Source organism: Nelumbo lutea, chromosome 3, assembly GCF_056320005.1.
Source record: "Nelumbo lutea isolate HS-2025 chromosome 3, American lotus-T2T, whole genome shotgun sequence".
In the NCBI taxonomy this organism is placed as follows: domain Eukaryota; kingdom Viridiplantae; phylum Streptophyta; class Magnoliopsida; order Proteales; family Nelumbonaceae; genus Nelumbo; species Nelumbo lutea.
In genome coordinates this window covers 17273413-17296132 of record NC_142686.1, presented here as the reverse complement: position 1 = coordinate 17296132, position 22720 = coordinate 17273413, and the positions used below count along the sequence as shown (strand labels likewise).

Below are 22720 nucleotides of genomic sequence, written 5' to 3'. Positions count from 1 at the left end.
AGAAGCGACTCGTACCCACTGGACCCAACCCCCTTCACAACTGATCACAATCCAATTCCACCCCAGCTGTAGGCCGGCTCTATTCATTGACCTCCAAATTTGGCTAGACTTTTCAGTATTTCTATCCATTTGTTGGAATATATATATATGGTGAAGAATATATGTTGCAGTTTTATTATTCTTGTTTGTTTAACAAAGAAGGTAGAAGATCCTTGATGGCTACAGTTCGCAGCGATAGGATCATAGGAGAAGAACTTTGGTAAGAGATGTCAATTCAGTAGAGAGCTTAGTTTCCTTCTTCTTTTTCTTCTTGTCTTTTCTTTTTCATTTTGGGTTCTGGGTATTTTTTTGGGGGGGCCTTTCTGGGAGTTCAAGGGAAGCTCATGAGTTCCATTAAGAATGGCGATCAGATGTGAACGCTCTCATTGCGTAACCCGTGAGAGCACTGCCGTGTTATCACTCATTAAGTGATGATGGAAAAAGCTTACGACTTGTTCTGTTGTCTGGGCTTGCTTTTAGTTTTTTGAGAGCCAATGAATGATAGGACGGAAGGGTTTTCACGGTTACTCAACGAGAGCGTTCCCATCAGAGGTGGTGAGAGGTCATCACACTCCTTCATTAATTCGAAGCTGTTAGTAAAAGGCATGGAGCCATGGACGACGGATCAGCTTTCTCTGCTCGGGGCAATGTGGTCTTTTCAGTAATGTCGATTGCCGATGTCCAACTGCAATCAATATAATCATGTGTATTTTTTTATTTTATTTTTTTGTGTGTGTATTTATGAACATGAATTAATATTCTTGCTTGGCTGAGTTGTTTACTGTTCTGTCTCTCTCTCTCTCTCTAGTCTCTACTTTTCTTCTGTGGTGTTTGTCATAAATAAAAAGCTATAGAAAAGCAGCTTTGAATCAAAAGGACCCTGACATGATAAATACGGTGATGCTTTTCTTTTCCTTTTCTGTTTTTCAGAAATGTTGCTTCTCATGCTTGCTTGGTGATCATGGTCAGTTCAATTTTCTTTGTTTCTATTAAGTGGGTCTCTCAAAGTTTTTTACAGTGGAATGAATGAATGGTCAGTAGTTGTTCACTGAGTCAAAGCCCATAATTCACTCTCCCCTCTCGGATATCTCTCTGGTTCGCATATGCATATATGCAACAATTTTAATTAACCTGGCTGGTCCATCGGTCTTCGTCTGCGTTTATTTCTTGATGTAATTGGGCTTTTTAATTATATCAATTTGTTGACAAAATGGAAGCATCAAACAAATTAATGAATCTGAATTCAGGGTAGCGACAGCCGACTCATTCAACTTATCTTTCTGTATGTCAATGTACAATATTATTTATTAATTACAAGGAAGAGAGACGGCCGACGGGGAAATCCTTCCTATCGCTTGCTTCAAATTTTATATATACAAAACAGACGTGATTTTACGAATATTAAATATTAATTCAATTTGATGGTCTGTGTTGATTTACCTTGGTTTGACATGTGGCCATTGAATAATAGCCATCTCCAAAGAGAATGGTCTTCTTTTACTATAAGAAAACTTCTCACAAGTCCAAATCGAGGAAAATGGTGCATTTAGTGAATGCGTGTCTTCAGACCATACATGGATTCTAAATTTCTAAGACACACAAATTCAACTCTTCAATTCTTCCAAGTTTCAAACAATTTAAGTGAATGGGTGTGAATGTGATGAAAGATACGAACTACCATTAGGCTAGGCTTTAGGCTCCAGAGTCCAAACAAATTAAGATAATAGGTATTATTAAGTAAACCTCAGTGAACGCTTGCGTTAAGGAAACAGGAGAAGAGGAAGAGAAACTTCTGTGGCAGTGCCAGTGCTACCATTACGGAAGACAATGAAAGCAAGAGCCAGCCATTCCCAGGTCAAATAAACCCAACCATCCAACCAACCACTCCAGGGTACAGGGTCAACCATCATAGAAGTAGAAGAAGAAGAAACCAGGAGCAGGATGGGTTGTGAGCAAGAGAAGCAAAATCAGGTTGGTTAAGTTGACCTTGCAAGCTAACCCATCATCCATCAATGGGTGGTCCCAGGCCCAGCCCCACCTTGCATGGTGTGCCACATCCGCTCGCCTCAACAGGAGTGTTGAAGTGCCTGACATCATGCACAGTATGCAAAGGTCGTTGGAGGGAGTAGTCATAAACAACTCCGCGTGATGACATTATGGATTTATACTTAAAAGGAGCATGTTCAGAGTCAGAGCAACTAACTCAACTAATCCATCTAGGCTCTCTGGGGCAGTACCCCTGTAGGGCTGTGTTAGCCAGAATCCAACCTCAAAAAAGTGGGAAAGGGTTGGATCGGGTTGAAGTTCAGGTTGGAATTAGGGTTGAAAAGTATGAAGCTGACTTGACTTTGGGTTGGGTTAAGGCTGATGCCTTGATTAACCTCACACAGCTTCATATTTATATAATTGTATCTACATATATTTTATAAACAGTTATTTATGTATGTAAGTGCTTATCTTTATATGTGTCGGCAATTGTTAAAATTTTTCACAAGCATGATAGCTATTATGTCCTTTTGCATATTATGCTAAAACTGAATTGACCTTGAACTCGAGTCTAGGACATAATTAAGAACATTTGGCAAAAGGAAGTAGAAAAGTCAACCAACCGGAGCCCAACTTGAAATCTTTGGGTTGGATTAAGGTTAGGGTTGGGGGTTCCATCACTAGGTTGGTTGACCTCAACCCGACCAAACCTGGCCTAACTTGCACCCCTATTAGAAATCTGCTCCAGATTTCCAAGTAGATGTAGAACAGACCATTACCACCAGATGCATCGTTATGATTCTTGGTTGAATAAGTTCATAATATCAGAACTTAGTATTGCCAATGTTACAGGTAGAGTAGAGGGTTCTTCCCTGGACCCATCAAAGGATGATTCAGAATTTCTCAACAGTACTCTGCTTGAACCAACTTTTAGATGCTTGCTAGATCCATTAGCTAAGCCTAGAAAGACCTCATGCAGTGTTTTTAGCAACAGCAAAGAAGCAAACTCTCCAAATTCAAGCTGAAAATTTTATGGATAAACTACAGCCTACAGGACAGGCCCAGCAAAGAGCAACCATTGTGCTTGAAAGTACAGAAATGGATCACACTAAGCTTCGAAAACAACATGAAAAATGGCTTACCATGCACTCATGGTCAAATTCTAGATCTTCTCTGAGTCAATGACTAGCTATGTCCATTTCCTATGGTTCTGCCAGTTACATTTTAGTTCACAATGAGTTTTATGCTGAAAAGATTGCTCAGCTGCCTTTCAACCATTGATGACACGTCTCTTAATTAAGCTATAGAAAACTTTCTTCTAATATTATCCCTAAACCACCAGAAATAGTCCCTGGCCATATTCTTTATCACTGAAACTAGGGGAATCCTTGTGTATGGTTGGATTGGTACTAACAACTAATCCGACTTTACTAACTTCACAATATCACATGGCTATAAAAAAAAAAAAAATCCAGCAACTAAATTGAGATACACAAACATGTCATAAAACTGTCCTGTTGCTTAATGATCTGCTAACTTTGACCACAGGATGCAACAATAGCCACAGGCATGTAGTGGCAGTATATTAAGTCACCTGGTAGTATTAAAAGGCTGTTTGATAACAGCTGGAGTTGCTGAACTGAATGACCTATTGCTTTGTCTTTTAGTGAATAAGAATGTTATGAGCTCCTTAGTGGCTGAAGCTGAAATTGAATTGATTATTATACCCTTGAACAGTTTATTATTTTATAATTTTATCCACAAAAGACAAAGCGATAAGTCATTCAGTTCAGCACTTCAGATGCCACTAAATGGCCTCTCAAAAGTCAAAACTAGATGCTTAATCTTGGATTTATCTTGGAACTCAGATGAGGGTCCTCAATTCAAAATGAATTGGAATGACAAAGATTTCAATACAACCCTATTCCCTTCACAAATGCAAAACATCCACCTTTTGGAAATTCATTTTAAATGCTGGAGCAGTCAACAAGATTATAAAATCTAGCAAGTTCAATAAGAGACCTGAGGTCCTGAGTTACAACTAAAATGTTTAATAGCCAGAGTGCATAGACCCACAATCTCAGCCAAATTCTTAACTCTTAAAACGTTCCAATACTCTCATGCTCTCATTTTATAGGCAATGCCCCTCTCTAATTTCTTTCCCACTATGGATGATTGATCTAAACTATTCGAGGTTGTTAGCTAGGGACATCTCCTAATCATCAATCACAATTTCACCACAATTGGTACTGATATTTTTACTAAAATTTCAATACATGTATTCCATTTTAATCCAATTTAGGTTGAAAGTTGAAACATTTCATCTATTGTGCTAGCCTTGCACTGAGCCCATCTTTTGTTTCATCACTCAAAATCATATTATCAGAAAATAACATATGCACCATGAAACCTCCTCTTAAATGTCTAGTTAATTCATCCATAGCTAATGAAAGAAGATAAGAACTATGTTGTAACCCTTGGTATAAACCCATTGTAACCGGATACATTCTTGTCTTTCCTTCCAAAATTCTCATATTGGTTGCTGACCCTTTATATAAATCCTTAGTGATATCAACATGCCTACTTGAAGTCCATTGGTTTCTCAACATCCGCTAGATGGCTTCTATAGGGGGTTCTATCATATGCTTTCTAAATTGACAAATACCAAGTATTCTTTGTTCCCTAATTTTCTCCACCAATCTTCTTAGTAGAAATATAACTTCTATGGTTGATCCCCAAACAATCAGTCAATATCTGTAACTTGATTATGGTAAGAAGACAAGTACACCAAAACACAACCTCTCAAACATTTATTCTTAGATGTTGGAACTCCTTTTCTACCTAACTATATGGGTGCTCTTCCAAATCATTCAACCATTGTACTCTATCCATTGTCCTTCTTCATTGCTTATCACAGATGTGGTAACTTTTTGGCATTACTAACCACAAAAGACTTTGTCTTGTGAATAAACAGGCTATTTCTGATTTCTGAATGAATACATGCATGAGAGAAAGATGGCCATCTTCTTGACTGCAACATTCCTGAAGGCAGCTCTACTACACTAAGCTTATTTTTATTGGTATCAAGATAATGGTGAGAAAAAAAGAACAAAGCACAAACATCTACCCTACCCAGTGAGGACAGAGGCAAAACCTAACCGGAGAGGACCCAAACTACAAAAAACTACTATAGTATACTTGCTTAAGCTTCTTTACCACTCTCTATGGAATCTTGAAGAGTCCAAATATTAGATGGAGTTAATTTGATCATAATGTTAATGTTTCTACTACACAAGAAGGTGGAGTTTTTCTCTCGAGTAGCTTATCTAAATCTGAATTTCCATACTATGACTTATAGAGTAATCTTTTATATAAACTATAAGAGGCTCAATCCAACAAAACCTAATCCCAACCATTTAGGGTTGGCTACATAAATCCTGCTTCAGAATTCCACTCTTTCAAGAGCCATTTCCTCCATTAATTGCCAATCCTCGTATCTTTTCCAACTGAAGTTCAGCCAAACTCATAACACAACTCAGAAAATCAGTAAAAACATCCGCCCAAGGCTACATCATTAAAACAGGTAAGCTTACAGTACAAAAGCAGTTTCCTTTCTTCAACAAAATGCAAAACCCACGAGAACCTGCATTTAACACAGCAGCCTTAGCACTAAAAATTCACGAAGCAACAGTAGTAAACCAAATCAAGTAGTGCAAATACCACGGAAAACACTAACAAATAAAAAAAGAGTTAAAAGAGAGGCTTAAATTCTCTCAACTATGAGTATCGATCAAAATCCTTCGAACTGATGGGTAAAATCCAAGAATCAGGAAGTTGTATATCGTATGCGAGTAGTCCTACAGGACTAAATTACATACTCTGAAACCCAAATGTATAACATTAAATCCTATACTGTTGCAAAAAGATGGAACAAAATGTCTTATCATCTGCTTGATGTACCGATCAAAGTTCTTCAGCGATGCTCAATCTCCATGATGCTCTTGACTTTCGGTGCGTACAATGAATAAACAGCAGCCTGTCTCCTTGCAACTTGGAGCTGAGATTTTCCATCAGCAAACGCCGACGAAATCGTTAAAGGATCCCCAAGGTCTCGGTTCTGACGGAAGGCGTCTATCGTTCTCCGTTTGGTGTACTCTCTAATATTGTAATCGGAGAATTCCCGGGCGATTCGTAACAGAGAACGGAAGAGATAGAGAACTTCAGCTCTCGTAGGGGCTGAAGCCGCTGTCGTCATCGCAAAGACGGAGGAATTGTTATGGGAGTATGGGTCCTATGGGTTTCCTAGGGGAAGAACTAATGCAAAAGTAGACCAGAATTTGCACTCAATACATTTGTGCTAATGCAAATGAAAACAAGCAGCAAACAAACAGAACCTAAACAAAGTTCTTAATTTACGCGGACTTATTTGGTTGGAGCCAGTTATTCAGTAAGCCGCACCGGCAAGCCGAATGCGTATCACATGCTTGTGTGTGGGGAGAAGAATGGAAGGTCCAATGAACTGAATAAAAATCAAACGGTCTACAATTTACATTATCTAATCAGGTGAAATCCACCGGAGATCTCGGTTAATAGAGGGAATCATAAAGATGTGGGTCCCAATCCATCAGAAGTGCCACATCTAAAGTACAGCTAAGAAGGATGGATCCTCAAATACTCAATCCCATCTCGTCTCCTCAAAACCGCGGGTAACTGTCTCGGAAAACACAGAAAAAACCAAAAGAAAGAAAAAAAAAAGGAAAAACGAAACTCGGTTTTTCTTTCTTTCTTGTCGGCTGGTTTCGATGGTTTAAATTAAAAACAAATTTCTTCAAAAAAATTCAATTATCTCTGAGTGAGAAGTGAGAACTGAAACTGTAAGGAAGAATATTGGGGAAGCCGGAAGAACAAAAGAGAAAAAAGCAGATTCAGCAGATCCGACAAATAATTCGTTCGATCTGCTCCTTGTATCTGTTTCTCCGCCCAGAGATTCCAGCTATAATGGCTTCTCCATCGGCGTTTGCTTTACTATGCTTTCTCTCCCTGCTACTCAACGTCACTCACTGCAAAACCCTAAAGAGAGACGGTACTTTCAGATTGTTCTCTTTAATCTCGTTCTTTGGAGTCGTCATTTAGGATAATTGTCTGGTTCTAGTGGCTCATTTGACTGTTCCGTCGAAGGTCTAACGTCTAAGTTTGAGAAGCGGTTGTTTCTGTAATGAAGAGTTTGCTGTCTATTTTTTCGTTAATTGGTTCTGATGTTTCATGCTGTTTTATTGTGTTTTAATTTGTTATTTTGGAAGGTACTTAAATTTCGAAACTAAGGTTCCTGTGCGTTGTGTGGGATCTTTGAGTCGGGAATTAGATTTGGAGACTAAGGGTTAGTTAATTGATTATTACATTGAAGCCCAAAGTTGGGTAACTATTTGTTGAATGCTTGAATCTACTCTTTAATTGTACTTCATCTGACGTTCACAATTCTATAGAGATTTTTTTTGATGAATGAATTCTATAGAGATTATTAATTTTTTTTTTTGACAAATGAATTCTATAGAGATTATTGGCTGCATTGGCTTTTATTATCTTTAAAGAGAGATAAATTATAGGAGTTTTATTGTGTATACAATTGAATCCAAAATGACATTTTGGTTGCAGTGAAAGCCTTAAATGAAATCAAAGCATCTCTTGGATGGAGAGTTGTCTACTCCTGGATTGGAGAGGATCCTTGTGGAGATGGCGACCTCCCACCCTGGTCTGGCGTCACATGTTCCACGCAGGGTGGTTATAGGGTTGTAACCGAACTGTAAGCAAAACTCTCTTTCATTCTCTGTATTATGAAAGTGAAGGATTCAACTTCACGAATTCATTTTTGTGGGGAATGTTGGGTATTCTGAACTTGCTTTTTGTGTTACCTCGAAGTTCCTTTTTCTTTGAGTTCTTTATTAAAATATGATGAAATTTATCATTTGGTTTTTTTATATTTATAATATATATTATAAATAAATATAAATATATAATAAAAATACTAGAAATACATATAAAATATTATATTATAAATAATAAATAATATAGTATATTATAAATATATATTTATATACTGTATATATTTAACCGCCAGGTTTATATATTGATTAACTGAAGCCGAACCGGTACCTTTGGTTTTTTGAAAATACTGAACCAATTGGTTTGGTTAACCAGATTTTTTTGTTCTGTCTTGTCGGTTCAGTTTGGCTTTTTGGTTTTTTATGATCACCCCTAATACCAAGGACTAGAATACCGTATTACATGACCAATCTACTGATATGAGTCAGTAATCATCATGAAGGGGATAAGTAAATGAGAAAGAAAATCTGATTTTAAGATTGTGTTTATTAGCTGAGTTTAGACATTTAACATTTGATTCTTACTGTGATCACCTATCCATTGCAGAGAAGTTTATGCAGTTTCAATTGTTGGGCCTTTTCCCGTTGCTGTAACCAATCTGTTGGAACTGACAAGACTGTAAGTATCCTTCATCATACTTGGTTCTTAAAATTAGATTTTGATACTCTATCTCTTCATGTGCTTAGAGATGCCCACTTATGATGTCTTTTAATATTTCCATGCCTTTTGAAGTGTTATTTGATAATTGATTCTGCACGAGTTAGGATACTATGATTTTCATGTTTATTGAGCTCTTTAAATGTATAGTTGTTTGCCTTTTCTCTTAACAACAATGATTTTCACATGAAGTATACTTCTAACTTGAAGAGGACCTACAGTTAAAACTTAAAAAAACTATATCATCAAATATGGCTTTAAAATTGCCCAAGGAATTTCTTGCTATTAAGTAGTATTCATATATAGCATTGTAACATAGTCTTACTCATCATGCACTCAAAAATACTTAGTAAGAAGTTGTATCTGACAGCTTAGAAGCTGTTTCTTGAAAATATGCTCTTTAAACAAAGTCAAAGAAATGAAAATGCTGAAAAGGAGATTGAAAGACCTGTTGTGCTCATGGCTGGGTGTCTTAAGGGGTACCCTTCATGCTTTCTTTTTTTTTTTGTTTTTTTTGTTTTTAATACTGATACACCTTTTGTAAACAGAAATTACAGTTGCTCAGTGCACATGAATTGATGTAAGTGTTCTGACATACACTTTTGAATACAATACTTTTTCAAATAAAATAAAAATAAAAAAGCTTTTTTAACCGTTTATCCTCTTACAACTGGAAGCGCATGTCTTCTGAGAAATCTTATTGTAGAATTCATTGTCTCAACAAGGAAAAAGAACTTATAGAAGTGCAGTCAAGAAATCTAGAACCATTTAACTCCATAACAACTGATTTATTTCTTAAATAGTTTCTTAACATGCTGATTGTACTTAAATGACAGGGATCTTCATAATAACAAGTTGACTGGGCCAATTCCTCCTCAAATTGGACGGCTGAAAAATCTTAGAATCCTGTAACTTCCTTCCCTGTCTGCTCTATGCTATTCATTTAACGGTTCTCTTTCTCTCTCTCTCTCTCTCTCTCTCTCTCTTTATGTATGTATGTATGTATGTAATATAGCATTTAACAGTTCTATATTTGTTTCTATTTTATTTATTTATCCAGCTTCTTGGTAGTACGAATTCTTTTATGTCATTTTTGCATTCATGAGGATTGCTTAAAATTTTGTACAGAGTAGTCTCTTTGGATTTTGTCCTATTGATATAGAACTAAAGTAGGTTAAGGTTTTCAAAATGGTGAACTAACTAACCAGCCCTTCGTCTCCCATAAAAAAAAAATCTATTGTCGTTAGACCTGTTCATGGATCGGGTCAGCCTGGGTTCGGGCTGGGCTTTGTATATGTATCAGCGGAATACACTCGGGCCTAAGCCTGAGCCCGGCCTAAGTCTTGAGCCCAAGCCCGGGCCCGGCCAGAAATTTGAAAACATAATTTTTTCTTTTTTATTCAATAAAAAGTGTTTTATTTATATTAAAAACCTTCAAAACTCAAAAATAATAAACATCTCACTATTACTTGGAAAAAAGAGAAGAACAAAGAAAAATATTGTATATATATTTTTTATTAAATAAAATATATTTTTATTATTTAATATATAGTATCAAGTCGGGCTCGGGCTTGGGCCAGGCTTTTTTGAGAAATCCCGAGCCTGAAAAAAAGTCGGGCCCGATGATTTAAGCCTGAGCCCTAGCCCACGGGCCTAAAATTATGACCAAGCCCGACTTAATAATGGGCTGGGTCGGGCTACGGGCCTAAAATTATGACCAAGCCCGAGCCCACAGGTCTAATTGCCGTATACCACAATATAGCATGTCAGCCTTTAGGCTCCCATAAAAAAATTTCTCAGAAATGCAAGAAGACGTGCTTTTTTCTGTAAGGGGAGTGAAGAAGGTACAGAGAGGCATACAGTGACACAGAACCAAATTGTGCAAGCCAAGGTGTTTTGGGGGCTTGGGGATAAAAAGTTTTGAAAGAAGTGAACCTAGTGTTCTGAACAAAAGTTGGCTGGTGATTGCTGAAGAGGAAGATTGCATTGGTAGAGGTATTACAGATGAAATCTCTTCCCCATGAACAGTTCCCAGAAATAAGCACAAAGAAATGTGACTCCTGGATTTAGAAAGGAATCTGCAAAGGCAGAAGGGGATTAATGAACGGATTGTGTTGGAAAGTAGGTGATGGAAGGAAAATTAGAACTTGGGGGATCCATTTACCTTATAGGCTTACATTCACTGTACCATGGCCTAGCATTCGTACTTCAGTGTTCAGACTCTATCTACCTTGTAATTTGATGCTTGAAGGAGGGTAGTGGAATGACTGACTGCCATCAAGATACTTCTGAGTTGATGTTGCTAAGGAAATGAGGAAAATTCATCTGGGATACAGGGTTTGAGACAGAAGATAGGTGGATGTGGAAACATGAGAGAACCGGAAGGTACTCAGTGAAAAGTGGGTAAAAACTACTTGAAAGGGATAGATTAACTGGGGAGAAGATTTCAGGAATGGTAAAGTGGAAAAAGTTTTGGTGTATCCTGCTTTTGAAGAAAAGCACACAAACCCAGACATGATCATCTTTGGGCACGTCTGTTTTCCAGTAAATGGGGGCGGACAAATTGGTAGGTTCCATCGAAACAAAAGAAACCTGTGTTCGTGTTTTGGTATTAGCGGGTCCCACAGGAAATAATGATTCCCGAGCAGCTTATTTACTTGGGTAAGTAATACCCTCTTGAGACGGGTAATTCACTTTCCCGTCCATGTGGAAATGCTAATACATGATGGGACAATATTGTCTCCTCAATAATGACACTTTTATGGATAAAACTGTTATTTTATAACTTTGTCTAGGAATCAAAAGAACAGTGGTAAGTGCACTTATCCGGGTAAGTGTTTTCCAGGAAACATTTGTCCGAGTAAGCGCATTTACCCAGGTAAATGACTTACTGTTTAATGAACGAGGCCTTTGAGGCAAGCTCGATATCTACCAAGTTTGTGAAGACATGATCAGTAGAATCCACTGTAACAAGGAGGGATGAGGTGGGGGTCAAGTTGCAATCTGAGATCAATGAATTGCAATTCTGTATCTTCTGCAATAGGGTGTTCAAGGAAAGAAAGACAGCTGCTTCATGGTTGGGGCTGACATAGGAAGGACCACTTGGGTGGGCTGTGGCAATGCTTGTGGAATGTCAAAATGCAGAGAGTGAGAGCTATAGATGTCTGGGAAGCAATTCATATGCCTATTTGAAATGACTAGAGAAAAGTAAAAGTTGTTGGAGACTGCCAATAGTTTTAAACTTGATGAAACTCTAGGTTTGTCAAACACTATGGCAAATCTGGTCTATCATTGAGGATGGGAGATGCATGGATACAGATTTGGAGAGTATAGTGTTTGAATACGTCTCAAGAAAGGTCAATTAGGTGGCTCACGGGGTTCTGATGCTGGGGCTACAATCACAAAATTGTATTCATGTAGTTGACCCCATATAGTTGGGATAAGGCTTGGATAATGATGATGATGATGAGCCTCATGAATATATCAAACTAGTAATTTTTTTTTGAAGATAAAATAACCAATTAATTATCTACTTTCCTAGCAAAAAAAAAAAAAACAGAGAAAAAAGTAAAACTAACCAGCCTTGGTGTTGTGGGACTTAATATTTGCTTCTGGACCATTAAGAATGAAATCCATCGTTTTGCAAGAGATTCAACCTGGTACTGTTTCCTTGAATGTTCTCCCCTTGTATGCTTAGAAGCATGGTTTGAGAAATTGAAAACTGACCTGACTGAAGTTAATGCAGAAAAATCATTCGACCTGATACAATCCTAGAACTCAGTGTTCCCTTGTTATAGATGGTCAATTGGCTTTGCTAGGTGACGGGAAAAATGCATGATGTTGCATTCGTGGTTCTTGAATTATGTCATAAAACCATCATCCTGTTCTTGCCACCTGGTGTCTTGGGAGGGATACAGTAGGTGTGGACTTTCGCTTTTTTTTTTTTTTTGCATGAAGTGGCTTCCCTCAGATTTGTAGCTTTTTGCATGTTCTCATGCAACCTCCTAAAATCTCATTATGCAAAGCCATATTTCTCTAAAGCTGTTGACTTTTTCTATCATTCTTTTTGTAGTACTTATTATCTATTGTTCTTTCTTGGTCCTTGTCAGTAATTTAAGGTGGAACAAACTACAAGATGTCATTCCTCCTGAAATTGGTGAACTAAAGAAGCTGACACATCTGTGAGTAATTTCAGCGTCTATTAGGAGTTGGAACTTCTACTTAAGTTGTTCCTCTGTTATATAACCTATTTTTGTATTTTAATGACTATTTGAATGAAATTTGGGCAGGTATCTGAGCTTCAATAATTTCAAAGGTGAAATTCCCAAGGAGCTTGCAAATCTGCCTGAGCTTCGTTATCTCTATCTTCATGAAAACCGCTTTACAGGACGGGTCCCACCAGAATTGGGCACACTGCAGAATCTTCGGCACTTGTAAAAATCTATCTTATCTTTTCTGTGTTTAGCTTAACAGTTTAGACATTCTATTTTCTATCATTATATTTATTGTATTGCATTACCATTTCTCTACTTAAATTGCTTATCTGTAATATAACTTATCTTTTTTTGGGGGGGTGCAGAGATGTTGGTAATAATCATTTGGTGGGCACCATAAGGGAGCTCATCCACATTGAAGGAAGCTTTCCTGCTCTTCGTAACCTGTATGTTGATTCCTTTTGTATTTGCTTTTGTTTTGTTTGTTTTGATTGATTGATTGTATGCTGATTCCTTTTTAGAATTTAGACCTGTTAATGGGCTGCGTAGCTTGACGGGTCGGCCTGGCCCGGTCCATTCTAAATTGGGCTTGGACTTGAATTTAGGCCCATGGGCTCGGGCTCAAAATATCGGGCCTGTTGTGGGCTTTCTCAAAAAGCCCGGACCAAGCCCGAGCCTGACTTGATAATATATTATATAGCAAAAAATGTATTTTATATAATAAAAATATACATATAGTATGTTCTTTCCTTTGTCCATCTTCTCGTTTTTCATGCCATAGTGAGATCTTTTATTATTTTTGGGTTTTGAGGTATTTTAATATAAATAAATTAAATTTTTATTGAGTAAAAAAAGATTTTTTTTCCAATTTGCTGCCAGCCTTCGGGCTCGGACCTGGGCTTTGGGCTTTTTATGAGGACTGGGCTCGGGCTTTGGCCTGACTGTATTCTGTTAATACGGAGATAAAGCCTGGCCTGAATCCAGCCCGGCTTGGTCCGTGAACAGGTCTATTTCCTTTTGATGCATTTGCCATCGTTATTACTAATTGACTGCCTAACATCTTTTATTTCTGAATTCTAGGTACCTAAATAATAACTTTCTGACGGGAGGAATACCGGCACAGCTTGCGAACTTGACAAACTTGGAAACATTGTAAGTATACTAATTCAACTCAACTCTATCTACTTGGGGTACCTTTTGTATCTCTATTTTAGCAATTTTCCAGTTATCCCGTGATTGGAAAATTAATTTCTTTTTTGGTTACAGGTATTTATCTTACAACAAGATGTCTGGACCAATACCTTCAGGGCTTGCCCATATTCCTCGGTTGACTTACTTGTGAGTCTTTTTATCCACATCTGAATCTACTTAGGTTTCAGAATCAGTTTCTTGTTTGAGATTAAGCAGAAGAAGATATATTACAAGTGACTAGGAAATATACAGCATCAACAGTAACAGTCCTTCAATCATGATGTGCTTATTTTTTGATGGAGGTTTTCAGCGAGGCTTGATCAAGAGAACTTAACTGTGGTATCTCATTTGCAATTTGCTGATGATACAATGATTATGGGAGAGTGTAGGGATGTTCAGGAGGTGAGAGCTCTTGGGGGAATTTTGGAGATAGCGGAAAGAGTGTCAGGTTTGAAGGTTAACTTGGCAAAATGTATCTTGGTAGGTCTACAAATGGGGAAACGAGAGTTGGAGGAGTGTGCTACGGTGTTGGGTTGTGCAATTATGCATTGGCCTTTGAGGTACCTTGGCCTTCCTCTAGGAGGCAATCCTTGTGATGAGTTCTTTTGGGAGATAAAAGTTGAGAAGTTTTTAGGAAAACTAGATAATTGGAAAAATAATTACCTCTCAATAGGTGGGAGATTCACTTTGATTAAATCAACATTATCCATCCTACCTATCTACCTTTTGTCAGTCTTTAAAGCTTCCATGGAAGTTGTGCAGAAAATTGAAAATAAAATATTAGGGATTTTCTTTGGGATCTGAGAAGTGAGAAGAGAGATTACCTTTTGAATTGGGAGCAAGTTTGCAAAAATAAAGAGAAGGGAGGCTTGGGTATATGGAAGTTGAAGGATAAAAATATGGCTCTTCTAGGTAAATGGTTATGGAGATTCCCTAATGAACCTGAGGCTGAGGCATTGTGGCATGTGGTTATTAAAAGCATTTTTTATTGGAAACGGTAACTTCATTAACACAAATTAGGATACAACTATTTAAAGCATCCGGGGGCTTCGCCTAAAGGGTTGGGGTTCTGATCTTGTCAGAGATTCCGCTCTAAAAAGTCCATGGAAAGCAATTATGACCTTACTCCAACCTTTTCACGACATGTAAGGTACGATGCTATTTCTGGAACTAAGGTGAAGTTTTGGGAAGTCTTCTGGTAAGAAACATCTGCCTTCATTCAAGCTTTTCCAAGAATCTATAACCTCTCTACTCTCAAAAATAAACATATTGCTGACCTAGTAACACATGGTGGAGGGATTTGGGTTTAACAAGAGCCTTGAGAGAGCAAGAAATGGATGAGATGACTTCTTATTTTTGATATTCTCCAACAAATAAGTTTTGATCCTTTAGAGGTGGATGACAGAATGTGGGAACCTAATACTAATGGTGTTCTCTTGTGCCTCTTTTTTTTTTTCCCAAATCTTTCAATGTCAATTTTGCAAATTAAACCCATGACTCCACTTCTAATTATGGTATCTACACATTCACAAGTGGTTAGAACCTCATCAAGAATCTGCCTTCCACAAAAGCCATCTGGATCAGGGCCGTCAGGTCAACACCTCCTTTAGCACCTTTTTGAGTTTCCTAACTAGAACTTTCGCCAATAGCTTTGTATTGGCTTGGAATGAGACTAACCAGTCTGAAATCTCCAAGTTCGGCATCTCCAAGTTCGCCAATAGCTTTGTATTGTCGTGTGAATATTGCTGGTTGACAACAATTAGAGAAGGTGATACAATGTGATAATATAAAAGGTGTTATGTAGTGGGTGGTATCTCTAAACAAAAATTTGCAATCTTACATATAACAACCATATATTGATTTTCCAGGTTGGTGTGCTGCCTAGTAATTAGAACCTTCTGGAGGGGATGATTGCCATCTCACATGCAGCTATTGTTTGAAGAGCAACGTGCCCCAAAACTGTGATCCTAGAACATAGTTCAGGGACAAAGGATCCATGGTTGGGCCCGTTGGGGTAATCACCCCTAAGAAATTTGAACCCAATTCATCCACACACACACAATAAAAGAGCCCATGTTTGGAGTTAAACCACCTCAAGAAACTTCCATATGCTACATGAGTGTGTAGGATTGGTATGGCTGGTAGGGTCCATTGGGTCGGAGATGTGATATGCAACTGTGTATTATCATGTACTACAAATGGTATGGAAATGTGTCTAATAATTATGCACTTATTCTTTGTTGGTGGAATTTCAGGTATTTGGACCACAATCTATTTTCAGGGAGAATTTCAGATGCATTCTACAAACACCCTTTCTTGAAAGAAATGTAAGCTTCCTTTTTAACTTGAAACGGAACAACTGGTGTCCTTTTTAAAACTTAATACATGATAATGATTTTTAATCCGATGTCTGGACGCACAGGTATGTTGAAGGAAGTGCATTCCGGCCAGGTGTAAAGCCAATAGGTGTTCACCAGGTCCTTGAACTATCAGACACAGAGTTCTTAGTTTAGCTAAACTATCTTCATATTCTTTATTTGTTTAGGGGTGTTTTAGTATTTTTTGTAGCACAAGATTAGGGTTCTTGAATGAAATGGGGAATTTGTTCCTATGTGCTTCTTCAATCTTCATCCTGTCGAAGGACTGCCTTATAAAATATCCTTGGCTGGTCTTGGTGTAGTTAAGAAGAAAAAAGCTGCTTGTATTGTATATTAACTTCATATAAATATAGATGTAGTTCATATTGGAATAACTGAACTTTTCTTGTGCTGGGGGGATGAAGTGTTCGTGTGAGTCTATCAATGAATAAACGGAATCCTGATTACTACTTCAAAGCGCGTCCAAGTTCTTAACGGTGTGCTTTAAGTTGTAACAAAATCCAGGAGGTTCTTATCCACTTTGAGTCCTGATCTGTTGCATTCTGTCCTGCACTTCCATTCAGCTTGTGTCAGGTTTTTCCGTTATATGTGTGGTTTCATATGATCATATCGCAGCCATTACTATTTGTAAGAAAATATTTATGCATGGTGCTGTTTGGTTTCATTGATCGGTGCTGTTTGTAAGAAAGTATTCCAGATGCATTCGACCAAATAGGATCGGATCTCAGGTCTCCGATTCATTTGCACCCTTATCACCGGTGATGGTCGAATCCTCTTTTTTCCCTCATTCATTCCTTTCTTTCTTTACTTTCTCTCTTTCATTTTTTTTTTCTTTTTTCCTTCTTTTCTTCTTCTTCTTCTTTCTTTCTCAGCAGACAACTACAACCTTTCTCATAAAAACTAAAAGTCTAAAAGATTAATACCAAACAAACATTTGCCCTAAATAAACCACCTAAACCATTAGACCTGGATGGTTGAACCAGTGACCACAGCGGTTCTGTTTTCAGGTCGGTGTTTAAAATCTTGGTCATAAATGATGGTTTTTGAGATGGGCCATTTTTTTTGACGTTTTGAAAAAACGGCTAACCAAAAGGCATATGCCATGTGTTTTTAGCCGTTTTTTCAAAATCTATATGGCTCCAATTCTCCGAACAAACAGGAGTTCCTAGAGATGTGTGTGGCTTCAATTCACGGCAGGTAAAGAGTGGATAAAAAAAGTGAGTAGAAAATTTGGGTTCTTCTCAGAAGTGTTCTTTTTTGAGAAAACGACATCGGAATTAGACATTGTCTTTTAACTCTGTATAACAAATTAAGCACTTAACGTATATAGGTTTTCAAGCGAATTTAATGGTTTATATCATGAATGGCGATGGCCTGTTTTCGGGCCTTCTCCAAATCCAGATATCATTTTCAGTACTCAGCTTAATGGGGAGGTGGAGGGCTGTTGTAATGCCATCATACCGCACCACCCAATCCAGACTCACCTTCACTTCCAGCCTTACGAGTGAGAGCCTTTTGTGTCTTGGGGCAAGTAACCTGGTGCTCGCTCGTATCATGTTTCTCGGTGTTGCCATCAACAAAGCATAGAGTATGATGTCGTTGAAGAGCAGCCGCGATTTGAGATTTTTGTTAGCATGGATGGGAATTGATGCCCGCGATGAAGTAGACCAAGTTGTGGTCGGTTTGGAATGAGCCAATGAGGGAAGATTAAAAGACAAGAATTTAGAACACTTACTCAAGTCGACAAGTCAAGGAGGTCAAGAGGGGTGTATTCATTTCTTTTCTCTATAAAGATTGTGACAGAAAATCATGAGATCATACATGGAAGATAACCCACAGGTGTTAGTAACATTAGTTACAGCCAGTTCGCGTTTTCATGAGATGGTGAATCCGGAGAGAAACCAAAGTCAGCCAGCTTTACTTCTGTATTGGATTCATAAAGTCATATGGGTTTGGTGGCTGTGGGGCTTTGTTTGTTCAAAATTATGATTTATGATCACCAAATGAAGCTTCGAACTGATCGTGGTTTTTAAAACCAAATTGGTCGGGCCCGGTTACCGGTTTGAATGGTCTGACCGTTTGACCCGAATGATCAGCCCATTCTGATAAAAAAATTAGAAAATTAAAAAACGGTCAAAACCATTTGAACGATTAACTGACCGGTTTAATGGTTTACTGACCAAAATCAATGGTTTGGGAGGAAAAAGCAGTTTTCGGACTGTCCGGTCCGGTTTTGAAAACCATGGAACTGATCACTGGACTGGCATTGTCCATCTTCAAGAAAATATTTGATCATACACCAGGAAAACCATGGTACACTGACTATGTCTCTCGATTACTAATCACATGTTAGGAATGAATAGACTTGCTCCAAAAATTCACTTGGGATTTTAACTCATACCTCTACCACATGAAATGTATAACATGGACCATTATTTGGTGTAAGGGTAAAACCTCATTCTGAAAATTGTGGGGTTCAAGTCTGAGACTCTAAGATTGCCCATTTCATGCAGGAAAATGCTGCAGTCTGACAAGACCCACCTGTGTTAGAGTAATGAGCCTTTGTGAAATAAAATCCATTCACTACAGGAATTCAGCTTGCACTATTTGAATTACAATAGACCTGGAAGTGATTGCCTATTCAACTGACTGAAGATATGCCTCTGTATTTAAGTAGTATCTGTATACCAAGCTTTTGACCGAGATCCCATTAAGCCTTCAACCCATGGAAGATAAGTAGTATCTGTATGTTCATCCTTGGAAGGCATATTTCTTTATTTATTTTTTGATCAATCATATTTCTTTATTTAACCGGCATTGCCAAATCTTCCAATCTATTACTTGTGAACTCTCTCTGCAAGTCAAAACTGATCAGGTAAAAAAGGAAGCAGAAGTCAAAACCAAACAATGGGAAGCAGTGGAACAGCTGAACTCTCTCATTGAGGGGCTTCCTACCATGGTTTTTAAAACCGACCAGAGAACGAACCGGTCAGGGGTCCGGTTCCCGGGTCAAAGGGTTAACCACCTGGGTCAGCAGTTTGCTGACCAAAATCAATGGTTTTTGGAGAAAATCCGGTTTTGGGGGAAAACGGAACTGGTCACCTGACCAGTTCCCGGTTTTTCCGGTCCGGTTTTGAAAACCATGCTTCCTACCATTAACCTATTTATCAGTCTACCTTGTGGAGGAGCTGGAAGCAACATGTTCCCAACCATATATCAGGATGGGTTTGGGATCTATAACGAATGATTATTAGTGAAAGAGGACTAGAAGCCAGGAAAGGAAGATAAACATTTACTAGTTGAGAAAAGGAGTAAGAATCTAAAAACTTAATTTTTTTTGTAAATAATTTCAAAACTTAATTAACATATATACATAACATAGAAAATGCAAGAAATTAGATTACATATATTTTCATAGATAAGGGGCCATTGCTTGGTGTAGTATCTTGGGATAACAAGTTGAGAATGAAGGTTCTAGTCCGAGAGCAGCCGTGTTATGCAATTGGGTGTTTGGTCCATTTACATTTTATGGTCCACCCCTCCCAAGGTCCCATGGGACCAGCGCATTGTGAAATGGCCTTATATTTTCATAGATAAAATATGATGGATGGAGATGGAAGGATGCAAGACTTATAAAAAATAAGCTATATGTCAACTTACCACAGTTCTCAGTGGCATGATAAACACGTAAAGGTGTAAGCACAATGCTTCTGTGGCTTGTGTTTAAAGAACCTTCGCAGGTTGAAACTTCAAGCAGTTCTTTTTGAGCTATAATTTTCAACAAAGCAAAATGCTCCACAGTAATGGACCTTGTAAGCAATCCTGGAGTGCTCTAACAAGGAGAAGAAATGGATTGAACACTCAGTAGCTGAGCTTAAAGGCTTATGGTGATGTTCCATCAGTTGATCAGTTTGGATTGTATTCCAAATGCTTGTTCATCTTCTCCAACAGTTCATGTATCTCATCCATCTGCAGGTGTGCTTTCTCACCTGCAATAAATTCATGAATAAACCCATTTATCTCAATTGAACTGCAACCCGGTGTCTTTTCAATCCCTCTCTTTTTCATCATCATTCTTACTGTTCTGGCATCATTGTAGTTTCCAGCAGCTGCATACATATTTGAAAGTAGAACATAGACCCCACTGTGGCGTTCCAATTGTACAAGTTGCTGTGCTGCAAATTCAGCTAGTTGGGTTTTTCTCTGATTACAGCAAGCACTCAATAATGCCCTCCATGGGATTGCTTTTTCATATGGGCTACTTGAATTGGGGATTCCCTGAATGATTTCCTTTGCTTCTTCAAAAAGCCCAGCCCGACCAAGAAAGTCAATAATGCATCCATAATGTTCACTTTTGGGTTCAATACCATATACTGTACTCATCTTCTTGAACAGATGCAAACCTTCATATGCCATGCCTGAATAGCTACAAGCAGTAAAAACAGCAATGAAAGTGATGTCATTTGGTCTGAACCCAGACTTCTCCATCTCTAAGAACAGCTTTAATGCATTTTCTCCATCTCCATGCACTGCCACTCCTGAAATCATTGCATTCCAGCAGATAGTATCTCTTTGTTGCATTCCATCAAACAGTTTTTTGGCTATATCAAGATTTCCGCATCTAGCATACATGTCTATAAGAGCAGTGCTCAACCGAATGGTCAATGGTAACGCAATTCGATCCAAGTATCTGTGAATCCATATACCAATATCCAGAGCTCCTAAATGAGCACATGCACAAAGAACACTTACAAAAACGGCCTCATCAGGTTCCAAGTTTGTCAACTGCATCATACGGAACATTTGCAGACCCTCCTTGAAACAATTATTCTGCACATACCCAGAGATAATGGATCCCCAAATTCCTCTATCCTTCATTGGTGCCTCATCAAAGATTAACCGTGCTGTGTCAATGTCCCCTTGTCTTGCATATCCAGATATCATTATGGTCCATGATACTGCAGTTCGATGAGGGATTTCATCAAATATGCGTGCTGCTGCTTCCATCATACCACAGGCTGAATACATGAGAATCATAGTATTACCAACAAAAATATCAAATAAAAATCCCAGTTTTAAACCATGCACATGGATTTGTTCACCTAGTACAGAGTTTTGTAGGTTCTTGCAGGCCTTCAACATATGAGGAAGTGTATAATTATCAGGGTACAGGCCCTCTTGCAACATCCGTGTGTATACTTTGATGATCTTGATAAGCTCTCCTTTCAGTAGGAAGGCTTTGATCATGGTGTTGCAGATGCACATAGTAGGTTTTTCAATTCGTTCAAATATCTGCAACGCGTGATTTAGGCTCCCATAGTGCGGATTAGAGCAGAAGGCCAAAACCCTGCTGAGAGCAAAGTTGTCATTCCCAAGTCCGTTTGTGATTATCTGTGCATGTGCTTGTTTTAGCTGCTTCATATTCGTACATTTCTCTAACAGTACGAGGCATTTTCTACTCTTTGACATGGAAAATTACAATTGGATTCCAGAAGTAGAAGAAACATGGAAAGGTCAGGATGGACAGAAGCAAACAACATGGTTTATGCTATTCTGGAACAAGAAACACTGTGAAAAGCATGATTTCATCCCAAGAGACATGACCTTGGGAGCTTAGCTAGCTGTCAGATAATTATCCCCTCCAGGAGACTAAGTTAGCACTTAGCAGTAGTAGGGATGACAATATTTTGCATTGAAAAAAACCCAAATGAGCAAGAATGATGTAAGAGCCACAATCTATCATAAGTCCGAGCTTACTTCAAACAAGTGTGGCTCAAGTTTGTAGGCACTCCAGTTCTGTTGACATCTTCACCTAAGAATATAGCAGGTATAGCTTGCCTTTTACTTGGAGCTGTAGTGTAAAAATCCTGCTAGAACCATGTTCAATCTGAATTATACTTCTGAATGTCCAAATTCGAACTCCCCACTATTCCCCCCAACTTCCAACTGAATTTTGAGGTGAAAAAGTAGTGAGAAAGCATGCCGAGAAACTTAATCCCTCTTGAAATGACATATTAAACATGGAAATCAAATAAATTAAATGCACCCAAATGGAACGAAACCAGAGTTCCAGTTGTTCACAAAAGGGTTCCCATCAAATAGAAAGCGAAGAAGAAAGGGAGGAAAGGATGGCATTGGAAAAATACCAATGCCCCACGTCATATAGAGGTTAAAAGGCATAGCCTTTTCGCAGAATCTAAATGTGTGAGAAACCATTGGAAAAATACCCCACATAAGAATGAGGCAAGTGTACAAAATATATTTTTTGGCAAGGAGTAAGTTACTAAAGACAAAGAAAGATTACACGGGTAGTCATCCAATTTGCCAGCCACACAGGTAGGGCTTCTATATAATAACCACAGTCCGAAAGGCCCA

The 22720-nt window shown here is 38.2% G+C and overlaps 1 protein-coding gene, 1 long non-coding RNA gene and 1 pseudogene across 6 annotated transcripts; 1 reads left to right on the top strand and 2 right to left on the bottom strand.

Annotated features, from left to right (window-relative positions):
• Positions 1-5463: 5463 nt before the first annotated feature.
• Positions 5464-6421, bottom strand: LOC148863259 (uncharacterized). The gene is made up of 2 exons (XR_016110898.1): positions 5986-6421; positions 5464-5668 (listed from the first exon to the last, which is right to left on the bottom strand). It is a non-coding gene; the product is annotated as an uncharacterized LOC148863259 (long non-coding RNA).
• Positions 6422-6727: 306 nt separating this feature from the next.
• Positions 6728-16719, top strand: LOC148863258 (uncharacterized). Its single transcript, XM_088977402.1, has 11 exons — positions 6728-7108; positions 7678-7825; positions 8452-8523; positions 9399-9470; positions 12672-12743; positions 12852-12995; positions 13142-13222; positions 13857-13928; positions 14043-14114; positions 16223-16294; positions 16390-16719. Exons 1-11 carry the CDS (start codon positions 7024-7026, stop codon positions 16478-16480), a joined length of 981 nt encoding a protein of 326 aa, XP_088833528.1. The 5' UTR covers positions 6728-7023; the 3' UTR covers positions 16481-16719.
• A 2175-nt stretch (positions 16720-18894) lies between these two features.
• Positions 18895-22489, bottom strand: LOC148863257 (pentatricopeptide repeat-containing protein At2g22410, mitochondrial pseudogene; annotated as a pseudogene). Of its 4 annotated transcripts, XR_016109347.1 has the most exons (3): positions 22103-22481; positions 20006-21363; positions 18895-19212 (listed from the first exon to the last, which is right to left on the bottom strand). The product of XR_016109347.1 is annotated as a pentatricopeptide repeat-containing protein At2g22410, mitochondrial pseudogene, transcript variant X3 (transcript). The 4 variants fall into 4 exon arrangements; XR_016109345.1 differs by having other exon boundaries at positions 20006-22489; XR_016109346.1 differs by having other exon boundaries at positions 18895-19199; positions 20006-22483.
• Positions 22490-22720: the final 231 nt, after the last annotated feature.